This window comes from Etheostoma cragini, chromosome 12 (genome assembly GCF_013103735.1).
Source record: "Etheostoma cragini isolate CJK2018 chromosome 12, CSU_Ecrag_1.0, whole genome shotgun sequence".
Lineage (NCBI taxonomy): Eukaryota > Metazoa > Chordata > Actinopteri > Perciformes > Percidae > Etheostoma > Etheostoma cragini.
In genome coordinates this window covers 6,087,282-6,111,374 of record NC_048418.1, presented here as the reverse complement: position 1 = coordinate 6,111,374, position 24,093 = coordinate 6,087,282, and the positions used below count along the sequence as shown (strand labels likewise).

The 24,093-nt window shown below is 40.2% G+C and overlaps 1 protein-coding gene across 3 annotated transcripts in view; it reads right to left on the bottom strand.

Annotated features, from left to right (window-relative positions):
* Window positions 1-24,093, bottom strand: part of slc6a9 (solute carrier family 6 member 9) — a 68,907-nt gene that overhangs the window by 33,784 nt on the left and 11,030 nt on the right. Inside the window, exon 1 of one of the 3 annotated variants that reach the window (XM_034887303.1) lies at window positions 10,808-11,075. The exons of the other annotated variants lie outside the window; for them this stretch is intronic. Within the exon in view, the coding sequence (XP_034743194.1) occupies window positions 10,808-10,849 (42 nt within the window). The 5' untranslated portion in view covers window positions 10,850-11,075. Of the gene's footprint in view, window positions 1-10,807; window positions 11,076-24,093 lie in introns of those variants that run through there. 3 annotated transcript variants of the gene reach the window in all.

Genomic DNA, 24,093 nt, shown 5'->3' with positions numbered 1-24,093 from the left:
TTGTCCCTGCTCAACACAGAGCAGCATGCTGCCTCAATGAGCCTCATCATCAGCTCTTTTCTCCCCTTATTCTTTCTTCCTACAAATCCATGACAGAGCTAGTGATTAAGCCTCATCAGCCTGTTTCCTTACCTCGTTTCAGAGCTTTGCTTAAACCTCCCCTTTTTCCAAAAGTTGCACAACTGCACTGCAATTGTGTGCAGGTTAGAGCAGTGTATCACATTTAACTACCGAGTGTGGGCTGTTGGGATAACGTAACCATTTACAAATGATTTAGGTTCTGCTCTGCACATTACATATGGCACATTTAGTTTAGAGTAGAGATTGTCCGATACCATTCTTTGCTTCCCATTCCGATTCTGATATCTGAACTTGTGTATTGGCCGATTCCGATTACTGAACCGATATCAGTGTGTCATATATTTAATTATGTTTTTACAAATCCTGTATTAAGATGATATGATTTCTATCTTTGTTGTTGGTCTGGCTCATGTTAAACTCTTTGTAAAACATGAATAAACACAAACAACGAATGCCACAGAACTTTATTTTATCATCCAGTTTGACGGTCAGAGATAAGGAAAAAAGAACGTAAATAAACTACTTTAACATAGATTTTCTTTAGGGCTTTACTACGTGGTATCAGATCGGTGCATAAACTCCAGTACTTTCCAATAAAAACTGTACCTGTCTCATGAAGGTACAGGATGACGTGACTGTATTCTGTTTTTTATAATTAACCCTAGTTACATAATTATGTAATATATACTATGCAATGTATATGCATGCAATGTTTGAAATGCCAAAATTATTCCTGTTAACATTTAGCTAAATATGTCCAAGTACAGTAACATAAACCCAATGTTTTCATGTGTATATTTAAGATAGACATAATGAAATAGATATAGATAGATAGATAGATAGATACTGATCCCAATTAAATGGGATTACAGCAGCAAAATCAGTTAGCACAGAATATAAATGAAATCCTAGGATACAATACACATGAAATAATAATAGGATAAAATACAATAACAAATATTTGAATATATAAAAATAGTAGCCTATGATAAATATACAGATCCACCTATTGTGCAAGTTGCACTTAGTGCAGTATTGTTAAAATTAGTGAGGTACGACAACAATGAAAAGGAAATTGCAGTTCATTCACCTCGTCACCTCATCCGGGTTTCTAGGTCGTGTCTCTATAGTTACCCAAGATTTGAGAACATCTTGGTTGGCATTGACCTTGAATGGTTAAGATAGGTTGTCGGGAAAGCGAGTCTTGCAAAAGTTCTCACAAATCTACGGTTGCCATCTTGACAGGACCCTGTTCACCCATTAATGAACATGGGATGGAGAAGTCAAGTCCAACGAAATAGAAGTCAGATACCAGGCAGCCAGTGCATTAATGAATAAACACACCTGAACTGACGAGACAATCAAAAATGTGGATAATGCTAGAACCATTTATGCAGGGAGATACATAACCAGTAGGGCTAGGCAATATATCAATATTATATAAATGTTGTGATATGAGACTAAATATTGTCTTAGATTTTGGATATTGAAATTTCATAATATGGTAAGTGTAGTCTTTTCTTTTAAAGGCTGCATTAGATTAATGTGATGTAATTTCTGAGACTGTTTTAGTTTTTGCATTGTTTGCCTTTACACACTTAGTCATTAAATCGACATTTCTAAAGATTATTTATCAGAAATCAAATTGTGTAAATAATATTTTTTTAAAGCACCAATTGTCAATCCTACAATTTTGTCACAATATCAAGATCAAGGTATTTGGTAAAGAGTATCGGTATTTGTTTTTCTACATATCGCCTCAGCCCCAATAGACAGGTTCCAATGCGATGTAAACATCACATCCCGAATATGATCAAAGCCAGGATATGTGTGTAGTGGTTTTTTTTAGTGGTATTTTGTCTTTTGACAACACAGGTAGAAAATAACTAGAACTGGTTTCCAGCACCGAGAGGAAACCCACTTTCAGCCAAAACTAAACTAAAAAATTAACACCCAAATTGTGTCACAAATGTGACTAGCAATATGGACCCACATATTGGACTGCACATCTAATTCCATAGAACCAAATGCAAAATTAAAAAAGCCAAATAAATGAATAAATACATTTATTCAACAAGCTCCAATCATGTATTGACATCATTTCACTCATGACCACCTGTAATGCAGAATGTCAATTCAAATGTTAATCAGCTGCAGGGTAAGAGCAAAGCCAGTGCAGAAGATTAAAAAAATATTATAGATCATGGAAAAACTATTAGAGCCTCAAAGTGGAATGCCGAACAGGCATCCCATGTTTCTTGTAGATAGCATTTACTGTGGCAGAAATATTATTATTAAAAAATTTCTCGTTTTATCAGTTATTGCCCAAAACAAATAAACTTCGATATTATATTATATATTATAGCGCCCCCTAATGGCCGATCTATGCCAAATTTGGTATTGGAGCATCATAGTGGGATGTTGAACAATGGTCTCAAGTTCTAATTTGTTTAGTGTGTGGTAGCTAGCGAAAAAAATGTGTTTGGTCATCAAATGCGTGTACTTTAACGTAGAAAAATACTTTCCATAAATTTTGGTCGGGTCCATCTGGAGATGCTACGTACCAGGTTTTGTGCATTTTGGTTGCATGGCCTAGGAGGAGTTAAAAAAAGTGAGGTTGTGGACAAATGGGATAATGGACAACAACTTAGAGTTTAGGCAAGAGTACAGGAAAAAAATGGCCAAAAGGAAAAAATAAAATGTTAAAATGGTTAGACAAAATACACAAATGTTTATCACATTACATCTCACCATCTCATGTTTCATGTTCAAAGAAGCCAATTCTCAACCTTTAAAACATGACTGATCCTCTGACATGGGCAGTAGACACACACCAAAGCGACAAGATGTAATACATCTCCATTCCAGCAGGCGGAGCTAATCTGTATTGTCGCCCAAAAATGAAAACCGTCAGCATTGGATGAACGCATCACACGGGTCTGGCATCTCTGGAAATTCCAAGCCAGACTGTATTGGCGGCTGGTTCAGAATACAATCTCATATTTTACTAAAACCGTTCACCAAAACCAAAATTTTAAGCTAGAAATAGGCCATGCAGTTTCTGAATCGGTCTTCATTTCCGATCAGTAAAGGTCAGTTTAAAAGATTTTCGTCAGAGTTTGAGAGACTCTAGTCATGCTTGTCCTGCTCCTCGTTTCTGGTTTAGCACTCTATCAATCAGATTGGTTTGTGTCCGACTGCCAACAGTGCCGGCCTTCTGACTGAGCATGACAGGTCGGCCAAAATGAAAGGACGGCCCCACCAACGGATGATGGCATGGAGCACACCAAACAGACTCAAGTCACTGACCTTGCCAGACAGTCCATAGGCTTATTACTGGTTTAGTGCGTCACTGCCTTAAGGAATTCTAATGTGCAATGAATAATATGGAAGTTATAGGCAAAAAAACTATGGGTCCCATAGGCCACACCCACCTTGACCAATTAGTACCCCACTGTAGGGTGGCCTCGGGAGTGGCCCTAGATGGTACCCTTCAAATTCAAGACGCACCGTTCATGATATATAAACTTTTTGTACTTCTAGCGCCACCTAGTGGGACATTTTCATAAAATTTATGAAAGACCTTCAGAGGGTCATGGCAAACAAGGATCCAAAGTTTTGTGTTGATAGCATTTATTTTGGTGAAGATATGGCATTGTTGGTGTTTTCACAGTTAGCTAAAAAAAATTCTTCATGCAGTATATGCAAACATTTTTATCCCGTACAAATTTCTTTGATAACCTTTTGTCAAGTCGTCTGGAGATGAATGTATTATGTTTCACGCAGATTGGTCACACGGTCTAGGAGTTTTGGAGGTGTGTTGGTTGTGGTGTGTTTGTTTTCGGGCCCCCTCTGAAAAGCTTTTAGTAGCTTATTTGGGGTTCCCATTTCATGCGTCCTGTATATGATTGTTGTGCCTCATGGAGTTGTGATTGAATGTACAGTGATGACGTGTGAAATAAAAACGAAACGAAACGAGGAGTTCAACAAAGTTTTTTTCCCCCGATATATTACAATTTTTCACACATAAAAGTCCAGGCGGAAATGCATGTGGCCTATATTAGGAGCTGAATTCAGGGAACGCGTGGATATGTGGATGTAATATGTGCGATGTACAGTTTGAAGGTCATAGGGCCAAACCCGCTCGTTTCTGCTATAATGCCACCTAGTGGTGGAAGTGGATCAGTTGTTGTGCCTTAGGTCCAACTCAATTTTGAATCTGTAAAGCTTGAATACATTTCTATGCACACCCCTATCCAAGGGAACCGAAACTATCCCTTAAATGACACATAGTTGAGATAGACCAGGACAACTTGCACAGTCAGTCCATATCAATAAGGTAGGTAGGGTGACAATGACCTTCTATTCTAATATCCACAGTGCCAGCACTGCACTTTAGCACATCACTGGCCTAGATTGGCTTCCAGCCACTTCACACGGTGGGCGGATTTGAACTCACCACAATGGTCCAGTTAGTGCCGGTTTGTAATTAAAAGTTCCAGGAACTGAAATAAATGGGTAACCACATCACTCTAGTACAGCCAAAAGTCAAGGGCCCAACCACCTGTTTCCACTGCATGGTAAGGCTCTGCTCAAAGTTTTTGGTATCAGTACTTTTTCGCTGTACGTTTTTAACTGCAGAGATCCCAGTCTCAGCTGATTGCCTTAGCGACGGTGTGTGAAACTGCCAAGATTTGATCTTCAACAGAGAAAAGTCTGCACTTTGTCAAACTTTTGTTGCCATTTTTTAAAATCAGGTTTTTGTTTGAATTGCAAACAAAAAACTACTGTGGCTGTACAGCCGCACCTTGGCTATTTAAAAATAACGGGTGTGTGCAGTATGTTCTGTGTCACACTAGGGACAATCTGCAGTGTTTTAACGCTTAAAAAGCTACATGCAACAGGAACTATCCACAACTTTTGCTAAGGGAAAATCAGAAAACAGCAAGTCGAATAGAGTCAAGCCAGAAAAGCGGAATATAGCAATTCAGCACTTTGATTATCTTCGTGCAAATGTCTGGCATGAAGGCAAATCTCGCCTCAACTGCTCTTTGGGAACCCATATGGGTTTTTGAGAATTAATCATCTATCATAGCTGTGTTTTTTTTTCCTTTCTGTGTATGTCTTATTAGTATACAGTTTTTTAAAACTGTTTTGTTTTGTTTTTGGCCTAAAGCCAGGACAGTACAAGCCTGCTCATACATACTGGAATAGTCTTACATACTGGAATATTACCTACTTTATAGTCACTGTATAAAACTATAGCCAAGGCCTTGGAAAATGCTGCCCTATATCCGTGGAGGATTCAGGCAGTTCACCTTTGCCGTGACCCTAACATTCTTCTATATGGTTTTTGCCAGAGGAGTGAAATTCTAGCTGGGCTACTAACCACTCTGTCACCTACACATATATATGTTACTCACAACCCTTAGTTTATGTAGGGATGAGACCTTTATTTTCCCCCCTCTTTCCATATTCACTCTATATATACCTACAGTTTAAAAGATGATAACCTCTTCCTAAAATGAAGCATGTTAACCCAGTAACTGTTGATAAGAACAAATCAAAGAATATCTTTGAAACTTTAGAGTGATAATGAATGAGCAGTTGGAGCTGCTTCTCTGATGTGGAAAGGGGGCATGGCATCATGTATGACTAACCTATATTTTGTCATGTTGTATACTTTGTTTTGACTTTGATATGTACCCTATATGTAAACCTTCATGCCAGAAAAGAACGACAAGACAAAATGTAAAGAATTCCCCCTGTGCCCTGATAGACGGCATTTTGTTCCACTAAGACCTAACACAAAATCCTAAGGGTTGAACCACCTCAAGGTCTGACTCCTTCAACCCCCGACTACCTCTCCTTGCCTTCTTGCCTTCAGCATAGCAGTTGTCTGAAATCCTGTTACTTTTAGCGCCCCCCTGGTGAGAAACACATTCTGAGAGAGATGACTCCACAGTTTCCTATTTCTCTTCAGTTATTTAGCTTATTTTTGTTTATTTAATTCAAAAACTGATATGACCAAAATACATTTTTAAAGTTATCCCAATACTACATATCTACAAAGAAGGGGATTTTATTTTCAAAATCCAAGTCCTGAAAAACTTCCACTCACAAAAACTAGTAGAGTAGGGGGAGTTATTTTGAGCATCCAGTGCTAGTAAAAGTAAAACTTCCTGATTATTTTCTGCGTAGACAATCTTACTGGCAGTTGGAGTTAGCCCAACGTCATAATCAGGTTCTAGTCAGAATATGAGTCCGACACTGCTCCATTCTCCCATCGGATATCTCCTCTCCGCAAGCCAGTCAGCTAGTCAGCTATTCATTCACCTCTCCAGCCAGCTATTATCCATCAAGCTTGTAACTATCTGTCCCCCCAATCAAGCATGTATAATTAGTTTGCTGTGTGTTGTGTTGTATGACTGGGTGCCTCTGCAAGACAGCTGTGAGCCCAGAAGCCTAACTAAGTGGAGTCAGAGGGAGACCGAAGGTTAAAGCCCCCACGGGGAGATGGGCAAGGGGCACACACATACACAAACGCACAAACATACACTCTCTAGATTAATTCCTGCCTCTCTTTTCCACGTGTCTGTTCCCTCGCTGGCAAAGCCTTGGTGCAGTGAGTAAACACATACTTTGCACTTCCGCTCCATAAACTGCAACACCTGCCACTAGATGGGCAGAGTTTGTGTGTGTGTGTGTGTGTGTGTGTGTGTGTGTGTGTGTGTGTGTGAGAGCCCCTGCTGGCTTCCTACGCTAGATGTAATGTGCATTAACAGCTACCTTAACATTATATATGGATTCTTAGATGTTTCAGAGTCATTTCTACATTTCTATTTCAATTCCATTTCCTGATAAAAGAATATATTTAAACTACCAGGGTTTATTTCAATCATCATCACCCTTCTAAACCTACACCAAAACCGTGACAGCCTGCTAAATACGTCTAGGTAAAAGGCATAAACAGAAAAGGTAGGTGTTGGAGTGCAACAGCGCTGGGGATGAATGCCTCTACAGCAGAAAAAAATTGTGCATTTCTACACAACAGGCCTCATTAGCTTCTTGGCAAGGAACCCATGATTCAGAAAATCTGCTTAAATACAAAGGAAATTATATTTGGGTCAGTCTCTTAAAATCTTTTTTTCTGGGATTTATGACCGTTTCGGACAAGCAGTATCACAAATAAAAAAAATTAGACAAGTACTAGTTTGATTATTGTCAAGCTTAATTGTCTCATATGTATGAAGAATGCATTTAAATGTGCGGTTATCATGAAAATCACTCTAAATACTCAAAAAAAATTAAATACCGCATAATTTACCAAAACTATTAAAGTTAGTGAATTAAGTCAGGTTTGGGAGCAGGGCCACGCCTCAACCACACCTCTACTCACTGAACAGCCTTTATATTTTAAGCCAACCCACTCAGTGCGGTTTGTCTTTGCCTTCTCTTCCCACCCTCCCTTCCCATTTGCTACTTCAACTTCTCGCCTACCTTATCCCTTGATCCTCCTTTTCCCTCCAACCCTCATCCCTCCATCCTTTCATCCTAATCGCTCCTATCCTCTCCCCATCCTACTCAGTCCAGTGCATTCTTCTCTTATTTCTCATTCTAGGTAATGTCCAGAGGGGTTTGAAATTTGCTCGGGTGAAAGCACTTGAGACAGAACCCCCACAGAGTCTCACTCCACCCGGTCTCCAGTACATCCTCCCGAACCAACCAACCAGACGACATCTCTTTTCAATCTCACCCACCATCCAAATCCATTCCTATGCCGTCAACGTTTAATATAATCAAGCATTCATTAAATCTTTAAACTACATATTGTTGTGGTCCTTGCTAGTGAACAAGAAGTCAAAGCAATGACTCACTGTTGTCTGGATATGGAAATGGTATCTGATCTGATCTTTTCTTTCAGTAAATTGATGTCAAAGACAATCACCAGCACTCACTAAGCAATTAGCAGATCCATCTGAACTCCTTATTACTCCAATTATTAGTCATGCATGCCTTGAGTTTACACATGACCTCAGACTACTAAAAGGATGTGACCCATGTAATGACAGAGGAAATGAAGAAACAGGGATTAGATCAAAGCTGGGCATTTTTTAATTTAATTTCTTTCGCATTCACAAAAACGACTTTTGAGACAGGATATTAAGATTTTTCAAGTAAGAAAAGTATTGGTGGATAGTGACAAAGATAGAGAAATCTTTGGGTGAAGTGGAAGGTGGGGCACAAATGGCAGCTAGTACGCTGGGCTCCCACATTTGCAAGTGAGTTAAGTAACAAAACATGATTTTTTAAATGTATTACAATTACATAGTGATATTGATTATTATTAGTATTACTATTTTTATTGGGAAGTTCCACGACCAAATAAAAATCAACTAAAAACATTCTTGTTCCTAATTAATAAAAAGAAAACTAGACTTGCAACTTGCAAGTTAAGGTAATATTAAAACAGGCATTGAAAAGTGGCAAAATTGATCATGAATTTCAATTTACAGTGCAGCAGTAATTAAAGACCATGTGTTAGGAAAAAAACTGTTGACTTCATTTTACAAGATGAGCTTTTAAGATTAGTCCTAGTTATGGTATGTCCCTTCATGTCTGTGAAAAAGACCTATACCTTTTTTCCTATAGTGACTGAGATCAATAAACGTTTTTGAATAGGTTTTCTAATCCGGCTGAGATGCATCTTTAGAAAAAATTTAGCGTTAGTAGAAAAGTACTTCACTAGCATAAAATCATATTCAAATAGTCACTCAATAAATGTTGACTAAATTGTTTTTGGAGTGAGCGGTGAGGTGGAGGGGACAAATAACTCAGTGCGTGTGTTGCAAGGGAGATTCTTTAAATAATGGCTGCATAGTTCTCAGTGAAAATTGAATAGTACTTTTGCTTGAAACGCCTGTGTCTAGTGCAAAGCAATTTATAATTCAAGTAGTTAATTACAAATAGTAAAACTTCAGGTGATAATGAAGACATTAGAACTTGACAGAATCAATCATTCCCAGGAGAATGATTGTTAAAGAACAGACTGCTTCAAAACTCAAGGTAATGTTTTGTGGTAGAACCTAAATGTGTTCATCTCTGAACAAAGACACTAACATTTTTCTTTTGAAAAAAATGTCTAAGTTGTGAAATAATATAGTTCAACAAGGATTGTATCATTATTAGTACACTTTGGGTTCTGTATCAATTATTACCTGTTTTAAAAACAGACTTTGAGCCGTTTTTAATATGTTATGCCTTTGCAAAGGCAGGGCTTCCATGATGTTTTTCTAACCACAGAAAGCTATTCAGTTATTGAAATGTATGTGTTTTCAATTTTCAAAAAATTTACAATAAGAGACAATCCTGGGAAGTTCACCAGAAAACCGTAGTCGGTTTTGGCAAGAACAGGCAAGAACCACCAAGTCCTGTCAATCAAAGCTTTCGTGAGAAATGTGGTGTGTGTTGACAAATCTATATGGGCCAGAATCAGCGGATTAGCATGGGTTTTCAGTTGCACACACACACACACACACAGACACAAACACACACACACACACACGGCAGCTCCAAATATCTTCAACCTTCCACCCACAATCTATTCCCGAATTTTGTGTGTTAGCAATTTGAGCAGCTGTTGTGTTTGCATGTAAAACCTTTGTGCCTATGGTTATATGTGTATGTGTGTGTGTGTGTGTGTGTGTTATATACATGTGTATCCGTGTGTGTATTTGCCTAAAGAAGTATAGCAAGCTGACTCAGCCTCAACAGTAGCAATCGGAAACAGGAGACGAGGACTTGGCTAACAACATAAGCCGGCAGCAAGGTCGGATGCACATATACACACACACACACACACACACACACACACACACACAGACACATACACACACATACACTTTTTGTCTTTACCTGCCTCAATGAAAATAACTGTCTATCTTATCTTAAACAGATCACATTTAATTGTTTCGGGGTGTTTCAAAGTAAGTCGACAGTCACAAACAGAGAGCTGGACGAAGAGTGTCTGTGCCAAAGATGGTGCAATTAAAGCGGCTTGCAGGCGAAGAGGGCTGGAGGAGGGGGAAATAAATTTTCGCCTTTTTCTGGACACTTTTGCTTTTTCACTCTGTCACTCTCTTTCAAACACACGGCGGACCAGCCCACTTCCTTACCAACCCCATCTCTCACAGCACTGCCCGGACTTCCCACTGCAATTACTTATAAAAACTTTTCAGGGCTGCCACACGTGGTCGGGTTTTTAAAGAGCTGCGTCCCCCTCCTCACGTGGTGCGGGGGGTATTGAGTCGTCACGGAACCCCTGAATGATCACCGAAAAATAAGGCGGCATAGACAATAGCTCGTCTTGATGAATTCAATTCTTTCAGGACCCTGTACCGTTGTCCAGGCAGCTCCGGGCAAAACAATCATTGCTTTGATAGTGCAAGAAACACACTTACCCGGTTGCTCTTAGAAACTTCCTCTAACTACTTCCGAATTAGGATCTAAAGATAATATACATCTGACCGGAACTTGGGATACATTCCGTTTTTTGGGGGTTTTTTTTTCTTCCTACAAGTCACGTTTCAAAGTCTTCTAACAAGATGTTTCCTGCTGCTAAAGCCAGTGTGAGGAACAACTAATGAAGAAGAAATATCAGCATGCTCATTGATGATGCCAGTAAAAAAAAATACAGTCAAAAAACAATAGTACAGCTTAAACTGACCTGGTCTGTGGTGGAAGCGGCAATGGTGTTAGTCTCGGACATGATTTGACGCTGTGACCCAGTGGTGCTTCTCTGCTGGCCACTGTAGGCTCCTTCATTCACACCTTGCCTTTCAGTTCCGCAGCGAAAGAGGGGGGAGAAAACACAGTCCACCCTCCCTTTTGCACTGGCTTGATTAATGCCTGAATTACTTTCACCTCATTTCATCTGATGAAACTCTGCTTCCTCTCCGCCTCTCTTGCTCATTCGGCATGGTAGCCCACTCTCTCTCCCCCCCTCCCTTCCTTCTGTGATTCCAGCTCTGCCTCCCCTCCATCCCTCCCTGCCTCCTTTGCGCTCTTACTTTTTACTCACCCCTCCCACCCTTTTTCCTCTCACTCTTTTACTTTCTACCTCCTTTTTTCTGTCGTATTTCACCATTTCAGGAATATGTGCTCCCCCACCCTCCTTTTCCATAGTCCACCTTCCCCTTTTTCCCAATTCCCACCACCTCCACCAAGAAAAAAAGAAACACAGGAGAGATCCACAGTCTTTTTCCTCTACCTCTGCAATGAATGGCTCGTTGTCACTCCAGCACCTAGGCTGAATACAGAGCAAGTAAGCGGGAGAGAGGCTGACCAATGGTGGGGGTTGTGGTAAAGGGGACAGGGGGGTGTTGAACTTCTAGTTAAGATGGCCGGAGTAAAGTAGGGGAGGTCTGGAGCAACCTTGCACTTCAGCCAAGCTCTCTCTCTCCCTTACACTTTCTCCCAACAGATTAACGCGAGCAGACAAAAAAGTGAGGAGCCCACAAGTGAGGAGCCTGCATGCCTTCCACTGGACTCCCTTGCCCCCCTACCCACTCTCTCTCCGTTTCTCTTATTTCCTCCGTTTGTTTTCAGAGGCAGCTGCTGCAACTCTGCAGACCACCAACAACTTCCCTTTCAGCGGCACTTGACTCTTCCAAATCCTTGTCCGTCTCTACACCCTGACATTGCCAATGCCCCCCCCCCCAACCGACCTCTGCCGTGTCACACCGAGAGGACAGCCGAGCCAAATCCCTCCTCTTTCTCCTAGTTTGCGACATGTTCACAGAGTTACACCCTTTTAAATTCAAGCGCTTCCCTTCAGAGCCTCTGTTTTGTTGCGTACATTGTTGTGCCTGTTTGCCACCATATGGCTAATGGCTACCAACAACAAAAAGAGCGAGGAGAAAGCGAGGAAGTGAGTGTATGGGAGAAAAAAGGTAAAAGTGCATCCACAAAAGGGCCATGATTGAGAGATCAACAAAAACATCACTGAGTGGATATGGTAAGAGTTATGTCAAAAGTTGGCAAGCAACTGGCGCCCTGCCTAATGGGTGTTTGATAGACGGGGACAATGGCCGCTGCCGCTTGGGTTGAGGCCCTCTAGTTATGTTTAACACGAGATGAGCAGCAACAGACCGGATGCTATTCATTTGTTTATCAATTCAGAACATTAGAATCTCACAGGGGAGCCAATAAAACAATCATTACCATATACTCACCCTTTTCAGTGTGCTGAGAGGAGTGCTGAGGGCAATGAAAACAGTGCCCTCAACAAACCGTCACATCACATTTATAACAGGCAAGTCATTGTTTAAGAGGTACTGTATTAGTGCGCTTTCTCAGTTACGTTTGCATTTCTTCTTTACAGCAACCAATAACTCTTAGAACATTCAACATGACTATGTTACAAACATATTTGGGGTTAACTTAGTTTAGGTATTTAGATACTCTCAGGGGTTTGACGAGATAGGTTTTGCTAGGTAAAGCTGATACTTGTGCATTAACGCCAGGCTAACACTTCAGCCTAACTAGCTTATTTTTATCGATATCAATCCATATGTCAGCTGATAAGTAACTAGACATTTCAGCGGCACTGGACTCTTCCAAATCCTTGTCCGTCTCTACACCCTGACATCGCCAATGCCCCCCACCAAGCGACCTCTGCCGTGTCACACCGAGAGGCCAGCCGAGCCAAATCCCTCCTCTTCCTCCTCGTTTGTGACATGTTCACAGAATAACACCTATTCAGATTCAAGCGCTTCCCTTCAAAGCCTCTGTTTTGTTGCGTACATTGTTGTGCCTGTTTGCCACCATATGGCTAATGGCTACCAACAACAAAAAGAGCGAGGAGAAAGCGAGGAAGTGAGTGTTTGAGAGAATAAGTTAAAAGTCTATCTACAATAGGGCCATGATTGAGAGATCAACAAAAACATCACTGACCGGATATGGTAAGAGTTATGTCAAAAGTTGGCAAGCAACTGGCGCCCTGCCTAATGGGTGTTTGATAGACGGGGACAATGGCCGCTGCCGCTTGAGTGGAGGCCCTCTAGTTATGTTTAACACGAGATGAGCAGCGACAGACCGGATGCTATTCATTTGTCTATCAATTCAGAACATTAGTATCTCACAGGGGAGCCAATAAAACATTACCATATACTCTCCCTTTCAGTGTGCTGAAAGGAGTGCTGAGGGCAATGAAAACAGTGCCCCCAACAAATAGTCACATCACATTTAAACAGGAAAGTCATTGTTTAAGAGGTACTGTATTAGTGCACTCTCAGTTACGTTTGCATTTCTTCTTTACAGCAACCAATAACTCTTAGAACATTCAACATGACCATGTTACAAACGTATTTGGGTTTAACTTAGTTTAGGTATTTAGATACTCTCAGGGGTTGGACGAGCTATAAAGCTTATACTTGTGCATTAACGCCAGGCTAACATATCAGCCTAATTAGCCAATTTATATTGATATCAATGCATATGTCTGGTGATAAGAAACAAGACATTTCACCACAGAAATTATAAACTAGGTTTGAGGTAAAAGTTAGAAAAAGTGTAATCTTTACATAGTGTATTCAACAGAGGGCAAAATGTGAAATGTCCTGCTTGGTTTATATATATCCTGGTCACAAAGTTATAATACGTACGATTGAGTAAGGTTGTTTCTAGCAGCAGCTTTGATGATAAGAAGTAATTGCAGGTGGGCCTCTTGGACCTCATCTCCCAGAGACACTTTGCAAAAATGAACAACTGTTGCCTGTATGACGTCAGCATGATGCCTTCAAATTGTCCACACTGACAGCAGTTTAGTCTAAGATGAGCTAAGAGCTAATGCATCCATGGAGATGAGAGCCGTGTGAGGACACACACAATCGTGGCGCGAAAGGGCCGGGGAAGCAGTGGCTAGCTAACCGTGCTTACACACAATAACCAGTGCTAACACAGCTAACGGGATGGCCTTGGCGTTGCTAAGTGACGTAAAATGCACAACTAACTATGTGCTGCATTTAAATTTAGGGCGGGAAAGTCGCCCCAAACACCAAATTGTATTACTTGGTAGTAATAAGTAGCAAAAGCAAGAGCTTTTATAAGCGTGTCATGTGCTCAATCACCATTGTTTCAACTCACTCTTTGATGGACAGGAACTTACAGACAATTAACTATATGAAAATCTCATGGAATACAACTGTCAAAATCCAATATATATAAACATTAGCAGTGGGGAAAAAAATTACAAAAGATACACAAACGCCAAGTATCAATCTATTATTATTGTTATTATTATATGTGTTGATCAGGTTATGTGGTTGACAATCCTATTTTCCAGCACTAAAATTGAAGTGAGATAAACAAATGGAGACATTTATCTTTTTAGATAAAACAGATTTTGACAAAGACTTGAAATTGGTAGAAAAAAAATTGAAGTTGGAAAAAAGGTTATCAATTGCAATATATCGCAGAACATTGCAATATGTTTAAAATGGCAATTATCTTCCCGTTCCTTTTTCAGACAAAGTAAAATAAATAATGGTAATACTGTCACCGTGCTGTAGTGTACTGGTTGTGCGGTTGACACGTGAAATCTGATGAAGAATACCAATCATGTACACCCTGTACACAGTGACTCACAACTATAGTTCCGGCTTAATAAAAAACAAGGCATGTCAGGCACACTGCTAGTTGAGAGAATCTTCAAATTTTGTTGACAATGACAAACACACACACACACGCATTACGTGTGGAGGCATTCAGTGAAAACTCAGTATTAATTTGGTGTGGACAGACAGATCCTTAAATAAATGCTTGTTGTGGCTGCAGCTGGCTGTTTGTGGAGGGGGAAGGGCTTGTTTTGTTAAGTAATTGCCCTATTATGTTAGGTTATTTAACTCTAATTAGAGAAGGACAGATGCTGTTGTTGATAAGAATACCAACTTGTTAAAATCCTCACTTGTTTCGTGATATGTGTCCTTTAATGGCAGAACAGCCAGTGTGAGAAAATAAAAAGGTGGATGTTCAATGCATTTTCAAAGAAGCCTGTTGATGTTACTGAGACAGAACTGCATCAAATATAGGCTGCGCATTTGTAGACATTCTCTCCTGGAAGACAATCATATAGCTACATCGGATTGCTGGTTTCTGATAAGTTACAGAAAATGCTCAATGAAGCTGGGGCTGCAACTAGCAATCATTATTATTTAGTTATTTTCAAAATCTCTTTATTGGTTTTAGCACAGAAGGTAATAAAAGTTGACAATTGACAGGAGTAGTAAGTGTTTTTTGTGGTTATCTACTGCAGACCCCCACTCCATACGAATGATTGTTAATCAGACAACTTTTTTCTCAATTAAGCAATTAATTGTTTGGTCTGGAAAATGTCCAAAACAGATTCTCAGATTCTAAGACGAAACAGTTAAATATTATGTTGTTTATTATTGTGTTTTTTGCTTAAAAAATAAAAACGATGAATCGATTATCAAAATAGTCAATTTTCGTATTTGCATGTCACATAAACATTCCCATACACTAGGCATGCTCGTGCCAATCTCCGTTTGCGCACGTCTAGACTACAACATAACTCTGGAGTTTTCATGCCAAACGGGGTCAGTGGTGTTTCTAAATGTGTCTCCGTTTTAGGGGCTCGGTAACGCCGGAGTAGTGAGGACGCCAGGAGTAAACGTAGCAAATGATATTCATTCTTGAAACCAAAACAGAGTTTAGTTTAGATGTATCCTCAGACTTAAAAAAAGAGGTGAACAGAAAGCTGTGGGTGCTAGTAGCTTTCATGTGTAAACAAGGAAAAGCCAACATCAACGGACAAGAGTAGAAAAACAATCGGGAGGCAGAACATTGATAAGGTCAGAATGAATCTCCCCCTTCCTCAGGGCTTTCCTTGTCAACTACCAAGCACATGCCAACATCTATTACAGGTTAACAAGGCCAAACACAGACAGTGATCCTAAACTCCTTCACTACATGTAACACAAACAATGTTTCAAGGGAGAGTTAAAAAACATATAAGGCTAGTGAGGCTTCCTTTTCCACTTCCAGTTTAAGCATCAGCTCTGACAAACCAATATCCTCTCTGAAGACCGTAACATATACGCAGTAATTTGGAAATGAATGCAGCCCAGGTCTCACATTTCCTTACTATGCTCTTTAACTAGACGTTTAAATCAAGCAGGTGATGAAATGTGCTTGCAGCATGATTTTGAGCCCATCAAGCTATAATTAGGAGGCAGGTAGGAGTTTTAGCTGAACAAACAGATGGATGAGGACAGATGAGGTGGCATATTTACTGATGAATGAACACAAATGTATGCATGCTGCCCCGTTAGTTCAATATCAATCAGGATTCAAACTGCTTTTGGGGACGCTGATATCATGTTCTTTTTTATGTCACATTATCTGAATTGTTAAAGGTTGGCAGAAGTACTAATTTTGGCTTCAACAGGGTAACAGTGTGTATTACTTCCATTACCATCACTAACCACCACATGGCAACTGAGCCTTGCTGCCAGAGTTGTTGTTTTGTTTTTTAAATATATTGCTCTAGTTGGAGGCAAACACTTTAAAATCTGAGAACAGTGTGGTGGTTTACTACAGGAGCAATCCATGTAAACTGTTTTTCAATAGACCACACAAATCGCGCTGGCATTGCGCATGGTGGAATAGCCACACATGGTTTGGCCTTGTCTTAGATGGCAAGTCCACAGCTGTCCACAAGACAGTTCGGTAAGAAAAACAGTGTTTTTTACAATGACAACATGTCGGATATCTGCCGGTTTGCAAAAATCGCAGGAGGTACCAGTCGATCGCAACTCTACATCTATAGTTGCTCACTGTGGCTGTTGCAGCTTGAATTGCGTGCAATATTTCAAACCTATCCACGGACAAAATAGTAGACAACTCCTGTTTTCCCATATCTTGTTGTGTACAAGTGTATGAGTACTTTTAAACAGTTACACTGCTTTCTGCCAACTCAATGACAAACATTGCATGTCCTCCTGCTGCTTCCCAAAAAAAAGCATTCCACTACTTTGTAGGTAGAAAAGTTTAATGTGAAGCAGTCAGAAATGTTCAGTTGGAATTAGAAGTTGTTTAACACAGCTCTGTTACAGCCGTAGAAAAGTGATCAGTAAAAACATAGTCTTATATCGCAAATGGAATAGGAAGAAATACAGGAAAAACAAAGCAGATCTATTATTAATTTCCTGTTTCTTGGCCTCAGGTGTCCTATACTGCTATAACAAAAGACCGGTTAGGAAACACATTAATGGCTCCTCTAGTCCTACTCCAGGGTTGAGGAGCTATTGTTGTATGAAAAACATGGCAGGTGTCTTACTAGTCACCTCTCTAAGGTGTTATTTCAAAAGTTGTTTTGGGAGCGGATCCACATAGTGGAATGTGCATTAAGTAAATTCAGACATCAAGACAAGTCTGAAAAAAGATTTTTTATTTGACTTATCTCTCTCATGTTTTTCTCTCTCTTTTTCAAAGCCCTCTTATCTGTGTTGACAAATGTATTCAAATATCACTGAATACTTATGAAAGATATCTCCCCCAGGCCTTTCTTTAGAAGTGTACACAGTTTTGTGATCTAAAAGGCCAATGAAACACAATTAATATTCACAGAGGGGATACAAAATTGTATATTTGTACACAATGTTGTTTCAGTTGGAAGTTGCTGACTTTATGTTGCTCTGTACAGTCCAAAAGGTGATGCTCATAGGTATGAGTGGGACTGGGTCCGCTGGGTTAGCCCTGTCAGGAGTGGTTTTTTTTTGTCTTCCATCTAGTACAAAAGTCCCCTAATGTAAAATTTATTTTTGCTTTCAGAAGTAAACAGAAGATGGCTTTTATATTTATTACAGAGCGCACTCTGGCCACATTCTCACCTGTATTAAAATCTGATCTGAGTAATCAGATTACAAGTGGACGGCTCTAAGGTGTAAACACACCCAGAAGGCACTGAGGGCACATTGAGATCTGATCACTCAGACTGCTTTTTGCGGTGGTCTGGGCCACATACAACCACATTCTCATAGCAGCACACACACACACACACACACACACACACACACACACACACACACACACACACACACACACACACACACACACACACACACACACACACACACACACACACACACACACACACACGTCCTGAGTAATATTGAAGGACGTACTCAGCTGTTAGTGGTACTACGTACTGATTCAAAGTATTTCTCATGTCACAAAATCCACTGACTGAATCATGTGTTTTGAACGTTATCATACTGTCTGTGATGTGTCAGTGGTTTTGTTATCTAATAACCTTATTTTAAGTTTGAAAAACATACCCAAATTCACAACTATGTAGAATATTACTACAGACATTTCTGTTCCAACGCCGCAACGTCAGCTGTTGCAATTCAGAAGCAATCGAGCATGACTGGTAAATATAAAAATTATTATTATATTTTTAAATATAAATAAGCTTTTACATTAAGCAGCAAAGCCGGAAATGTTGGGTCTTTACCAGCAGTAACACGACTCCTATAGAAATAAATAGCAAAATAAAGAGATACAGTAAATAGATACATAGATAGATTGTATATGTATACATACAGTACTGTGCTAAAGTCTTAGGCAGGTGTGAAAAAATGCTGTATGCTTTCAAAAAGATAAATGTTTTTTTTTATCAATTTACAAAATGCAAAGTGAGCAAACAAAAAAGAAAAAATCAAAATCACAATAAATATTTGGTGTTACTAGCCTTTGCCTTTAAACTAGCATCAATTCTTGTAGGTACACTTGCAAAAAGTCGGGCAAAGTTGAGGATCGTAGACACAGTGGTCGGCCAAGGAATCATAGTGCAGCAGATGGAAAACACATCAAGCTCATTTCCCTTCGAAATTGGAGATGTCCAGCAGTGGCATCAGCTCAGAACTGGCTGAACCCAGTGGGACCCAGGTACTCCCGTCTACTGTCCAGAGAAGTCTGGCCAGAAGTGGTCTTCATGGAAGAGTTGCAGCCAAAAAGCCATACCTCCAACATGGAAACAAGGGCAAGCGACTCAACTATGTAGGGAAACATAGTCAGAGTTATCTGACACTTACACACACACACACCAAGGCCAAGCAAACACAATCTAACCCATACAATCTTAATCTGTACTTTTACTGTTTATTAATTTATTCAGTTTCTAACTTTGAGAATCAATGAACCTGAAAGTGCAGTTCAGTGCCTTGATTAAGGGAAGATATTGGAAAGCACTTGTGCAATCTTTACATTTTGAAGTTGTAACCATCAAGGACATGTCCTTAACTTTTGCTTACAAAAAAGTAGCTTCAGTGAAGAATAATGCAGTCTTATGGAAACTTGTGATCCACTCTGACAGTACTTTTACTCAGGCCATCCGTATCACAAATACAAACACATCTAGGGAGTATACGGAGCGTGTTATAATTGTGTGCTCTTGGTGATTTGGGCTTTAACTAACAAAGTTAATCAAAATATAAAATCTTCAAACGTTTTGTGAATCCGCCTGCCACACTGCATGACTTCTTATGCTTTACTAACCATGGACCAACCTGCTTTTACACCAAAAGGCTAATCTCAGAGGGAGCCATGTCTGGGCTGATTACATCTTAATCGATCTATATATCTGTCCCTTACAGCAATTAGGTTAATATCTCTTCACTTCTTGTTAGCTCAGCATGCCTGTGATGGGCCGCCTGACTGTGAAAGGGGCCTTAGACTAAAGCTAGCATTGATAGGCCTGCCATCTTCTTCACTCCTGAGCAGTACACGTGAGGAAAAGCGGAGATTGGAGGGTAGAACAGTTGAGAGAAGAGAAGACAAGACAAGAGAAGTGAAGTACAGACAGGATGAAATAGGTAAAGGGACAGGCAGTGAGGACAGAGCTTCACAGGGACGAGGTTCACAATAGGACAAGCACCACAGAAGCCATACAGCAGAAGAAACACAAAAAGCTCAGTTTTGCAACAGCAGGTCGGCTTTGTCTGATGCAACAAAAGAACAAACTGTGTTGAGGGGCTGATGGAGGGAAATATCAACCTTTCTTGTTCAGTCCAAAAGAGCCAGCTCTTTAATTGGAAGCAAGGGGAAAGAAAGTGCGTGTGAGAAGGAAAATTGGGTAAACATATCAGTTGCAGATTGAAGAAAAACTGAAAAGACCAGAGCGATAACAGAGATTGAAATGAATGAGTGATGTTTCTCTGGCAGTCTGGCTGACCTGAGCTGAACACAACCTGACCTGGCCACTCTGGACACCCCGGGAAGAAAGCCAAATGACAGAGAGGATGACGACAGAGTATAGAAAAGGGAACAGATAGACATTTCCAACGCTTGGTTTAACCTGAAGTTTTCATGATAATTTCTCTACCCATCCCTCACTGCTTTGGCTGGGAGGGCCCCAGCTGTTCGGTCTGTATAAATAGCGTGAGGCTTCGGCTCTAACCCCCGGGGAGAGCGGGGCTCATTGGAGAGAAGGCATGGGAACAAATCGGGCCGGAAAAAGCACACAACATACACTTTTTGACAAACATATGGGACCATTGCAGGGAACATGTGACTAAAGTTGGTCACACGTGGCAGAAGTCACTGTCGCGCTTGATATGTGACAATGGAGGACGTTCGAGAGGCAGAGACAGAAAGAGATTTGAAATTCCTCATTTGTTAACGCCATGAAATTGCGTCCAACATGGCATTGCTTTGTAGATTGTCTTTGAGGTGAATGAAGAAAGCCAAAGACTAAAAACATCCTTCATAGCAGCGTTGCAAAATGTGCTTATTGTCTTATTTATGCACTTACATGCATACACACAAGAAATTAAAATCTGATTTTTTGCATGCACTCTGCATAAAACTATGGGAGGTTTTGTCTCTATTGCTACCTTATACAACTTTCTAAAATTCCATCTTTGATGTTGGAACAGCAGCTTCTTGGAAACTCTTTGTCTTTAAAAAAAGAAAATTGAGTGTCTATATTTCCATGACAATTGGGCAAACTCTGCTGATTAACACCATGTGATATAATCCAGAGCAGCAACTACATGGACCATGAGGTGAAATTAATTTTGTTATTCATTAAAATAAATGAATTTTCAAGACAGACATCATGGTGGATAAGTTTATCTTATGACAGCTAACTTTCTCCCTTCTGATTAGATAGGCAGTGGGATGTTTAAAAGCACAATTTTTAAAGGTTCGCTAAATTTCACCTTCTTAAATCTGTGGTTGTTGCTTTTCTTAGTCTTCAATGATACTAAATAAACTATACATGAGACAAAACAAGACAGATAAATAAATAATGATGTTTTTTTCTTCTTTTTCAAATGGATAAAACACCTTTACTAATAATTAATTTAAATGAAATAAATATGAAATACCATAACTGAGCCAATTTAAGGTTAATAAAGCATTCATCTTGTACCTTCTCCTGGCCAGCGTAATTTTAAAGCAGCACTAATTCATAGTTTTAGATTAACAATGGATAAAATGATCACCCTACGCAGCTATACGGACCGTTTCAGCATATTTTAGCTTCCTATGGGTTTAATTTTACGGCCCATAACTTTAATGTTTTTGTTTTCATGACTGGCTGGGTAACACTGCGTGGCATTTAGCGGCTATTGTGCCGATAAGTGGAAATTTAACTTTTATTCGACAGACAAATTAGATAGCAGAGCACAGGCAAACAAAACAACTGGTAAGTTGAACTAACATTAACAATTAAGTGGTTGAATGCGTGAAGTTTGTCTTTTGAGTTAGCATACGTTGGCGAATTGTAACATAATATGTACCGTTGTGCAAAAGACCTGCCCTGAAGTAGGAGCTGAAAGAGAAAACTGCGGTCAGAGGAACTTAATAATCCTCAAATTGGTCCAGTCGTGACACAAGAAATAAAGGGTTCTAGGAAGGTTATGTTCTAGGAACTCCAAAAATCCCTCTGGTCGGAAAGAGCCTAATGTTGTGTTTATGGTTAGTTCCCCTGCCCCCAAAAATCAATGAATGCAGCTTTAAAGTTCTGTTTTCCTTTTGTCCCTTAAAGTGTGAAGGCACAAAGAAAATACTCCAATTACCAACCACTTTTTCAAATTAAATTAATACCAAGTGATTATAGGATGAAAATTAGCAAATTGCTTTACCCAAATATCAACAGCATGTGTGAATTATGAAGCTTAGCCTAATTGTAACGGCTTGGCGCTGTTGGACTGTGTAAAGAGTAAGGCAGCAGAGCAGCTAGGGAAAATAAAATAAAAGTCAAGATAAAAATGTATCTGGGACATTGTCAAACTGCTAGAGAGGTTACTGTAGTGAGGGAGAGCATTCCCTCAGTGCTGTACATGTTCAGATATCATGCTGTGAAGAAAAGCAGTCAACATCAAAAAGTCCGTTATTTCATCACTGATGCAGCCGGTGTGATTGCTCTCCTTCCATGATGACATCATTTTCCAAATAACAGCTGTTCTCCCACAACGCTGCACCTGGATCTGTAACGGCCCAGTCATGTTTGACCAGAAATCAACTTGAAACATTAAACATGAACCCAGCAATGCTACAGATTCCTTGTCTGAAAGGAGCTAAAGAAGGGAAGAAATAGAAAGGAAAAGGAAAAGTGATAAATAACACAGTCTGGCCCTGAGAAAAGCAGACCCTCCCACCCTCGTCCCAGGCTTATAGCTGCCATTCAACATTCACATACACACACCCACACACACACACACACACACACACACACACACACACTGAGCCAGGGAGCAGGTTGGGTTCAAGCGCAACAAATTACCTAAATATACTTCTGAAAAGGCCTTTGAAAACAGTTCAATTGGAAACCGTTGATAAAATGATAATAATACTAAAAGAAACCAGGGGAGATTTAAGAGCCTCGTTGTGTGGACACAATGACAGAGCCCTGTCCTTAATTTCACTGACTTCAGAGGACGAGAGAGGAAGAGTGTGCGAAGTCCCCTTTCTCTAACTTGCTTGTTGTTTTGTGGAGTCAGAGGGAGGGAGACCCATTAATCCAGAAACAGAAGGGGAGAGGAAGAAAATCAGAAAAACGAAATTTTCAGCCTGAGTGGTTTTTCCAAATGAAATCTAAAAAAGGTCCAAAACACAATGGAGCCCTTTTTGTCTCTTTTCCATGTGAGTGTGGGTGTGTGTGTGTGTGTGTGTGTGTGTGTACACGGGGGGCTTGGTTGGTGGTGGGTTACCTTTGAAAGAGTGCCCAGCAGTGGACGTGTTTGGCATTTGTGGCCCTTGTACCTCAATTGTACGTTCGCCACAGTCGCTGCCGTTGGGTGATGCCTGTCCCCCGTACGGACACTTGTGAAACAAAAATTTCTTCTCATTCGGCTAATAAGTCGCAGGGCGAAGTCAGAAACAAAAATAATGTCTGACTCTGCTCCCCACACCTGCCCTCATCTCTCTCTCTCTCTCACTCTCTCTGTCTCTTCCCCACATCTGTTTGTTGGCCCCTCACCCCAGAGGCAGTCAACACGGTTGCTGAACACTGCTGTTAACCAAACTGACTGACTGGCAACTCAATATGCTTCTTACATAAGGACGGAGAGCGGGAGAGGTAGATACACTGTCTAGTTTCCCCTGTAATAAGTGTACTTGTGTTATCTGGAGCACATGGTTAGCACTTTGCTGACAATACACAGCTCCAGAAGTCATAAGTATCAACATTCATTTCGCAACATTCACATACCTGCACATGGACCACGGCTACAAACAAACCACGAAAACTTAAAAAACAATGGGGCTCAACACAACTGGCCCCAGGGCCGCAGTATGGGCTTTGCAGTTTTGTCACAGCTTCGGAGCAAAAGTCACACAGTTACCAAACATGTTGTGTATTTATTATTTTATAAAATGTGGAGTGTGTATATGCATTTAATTATCTGTGAGTACCTAAAATATGTGATGTGAATGTGCTTATGTACTGTAATGTTGGTGTGTGTGTGTGTGTGTGTGTGTGTG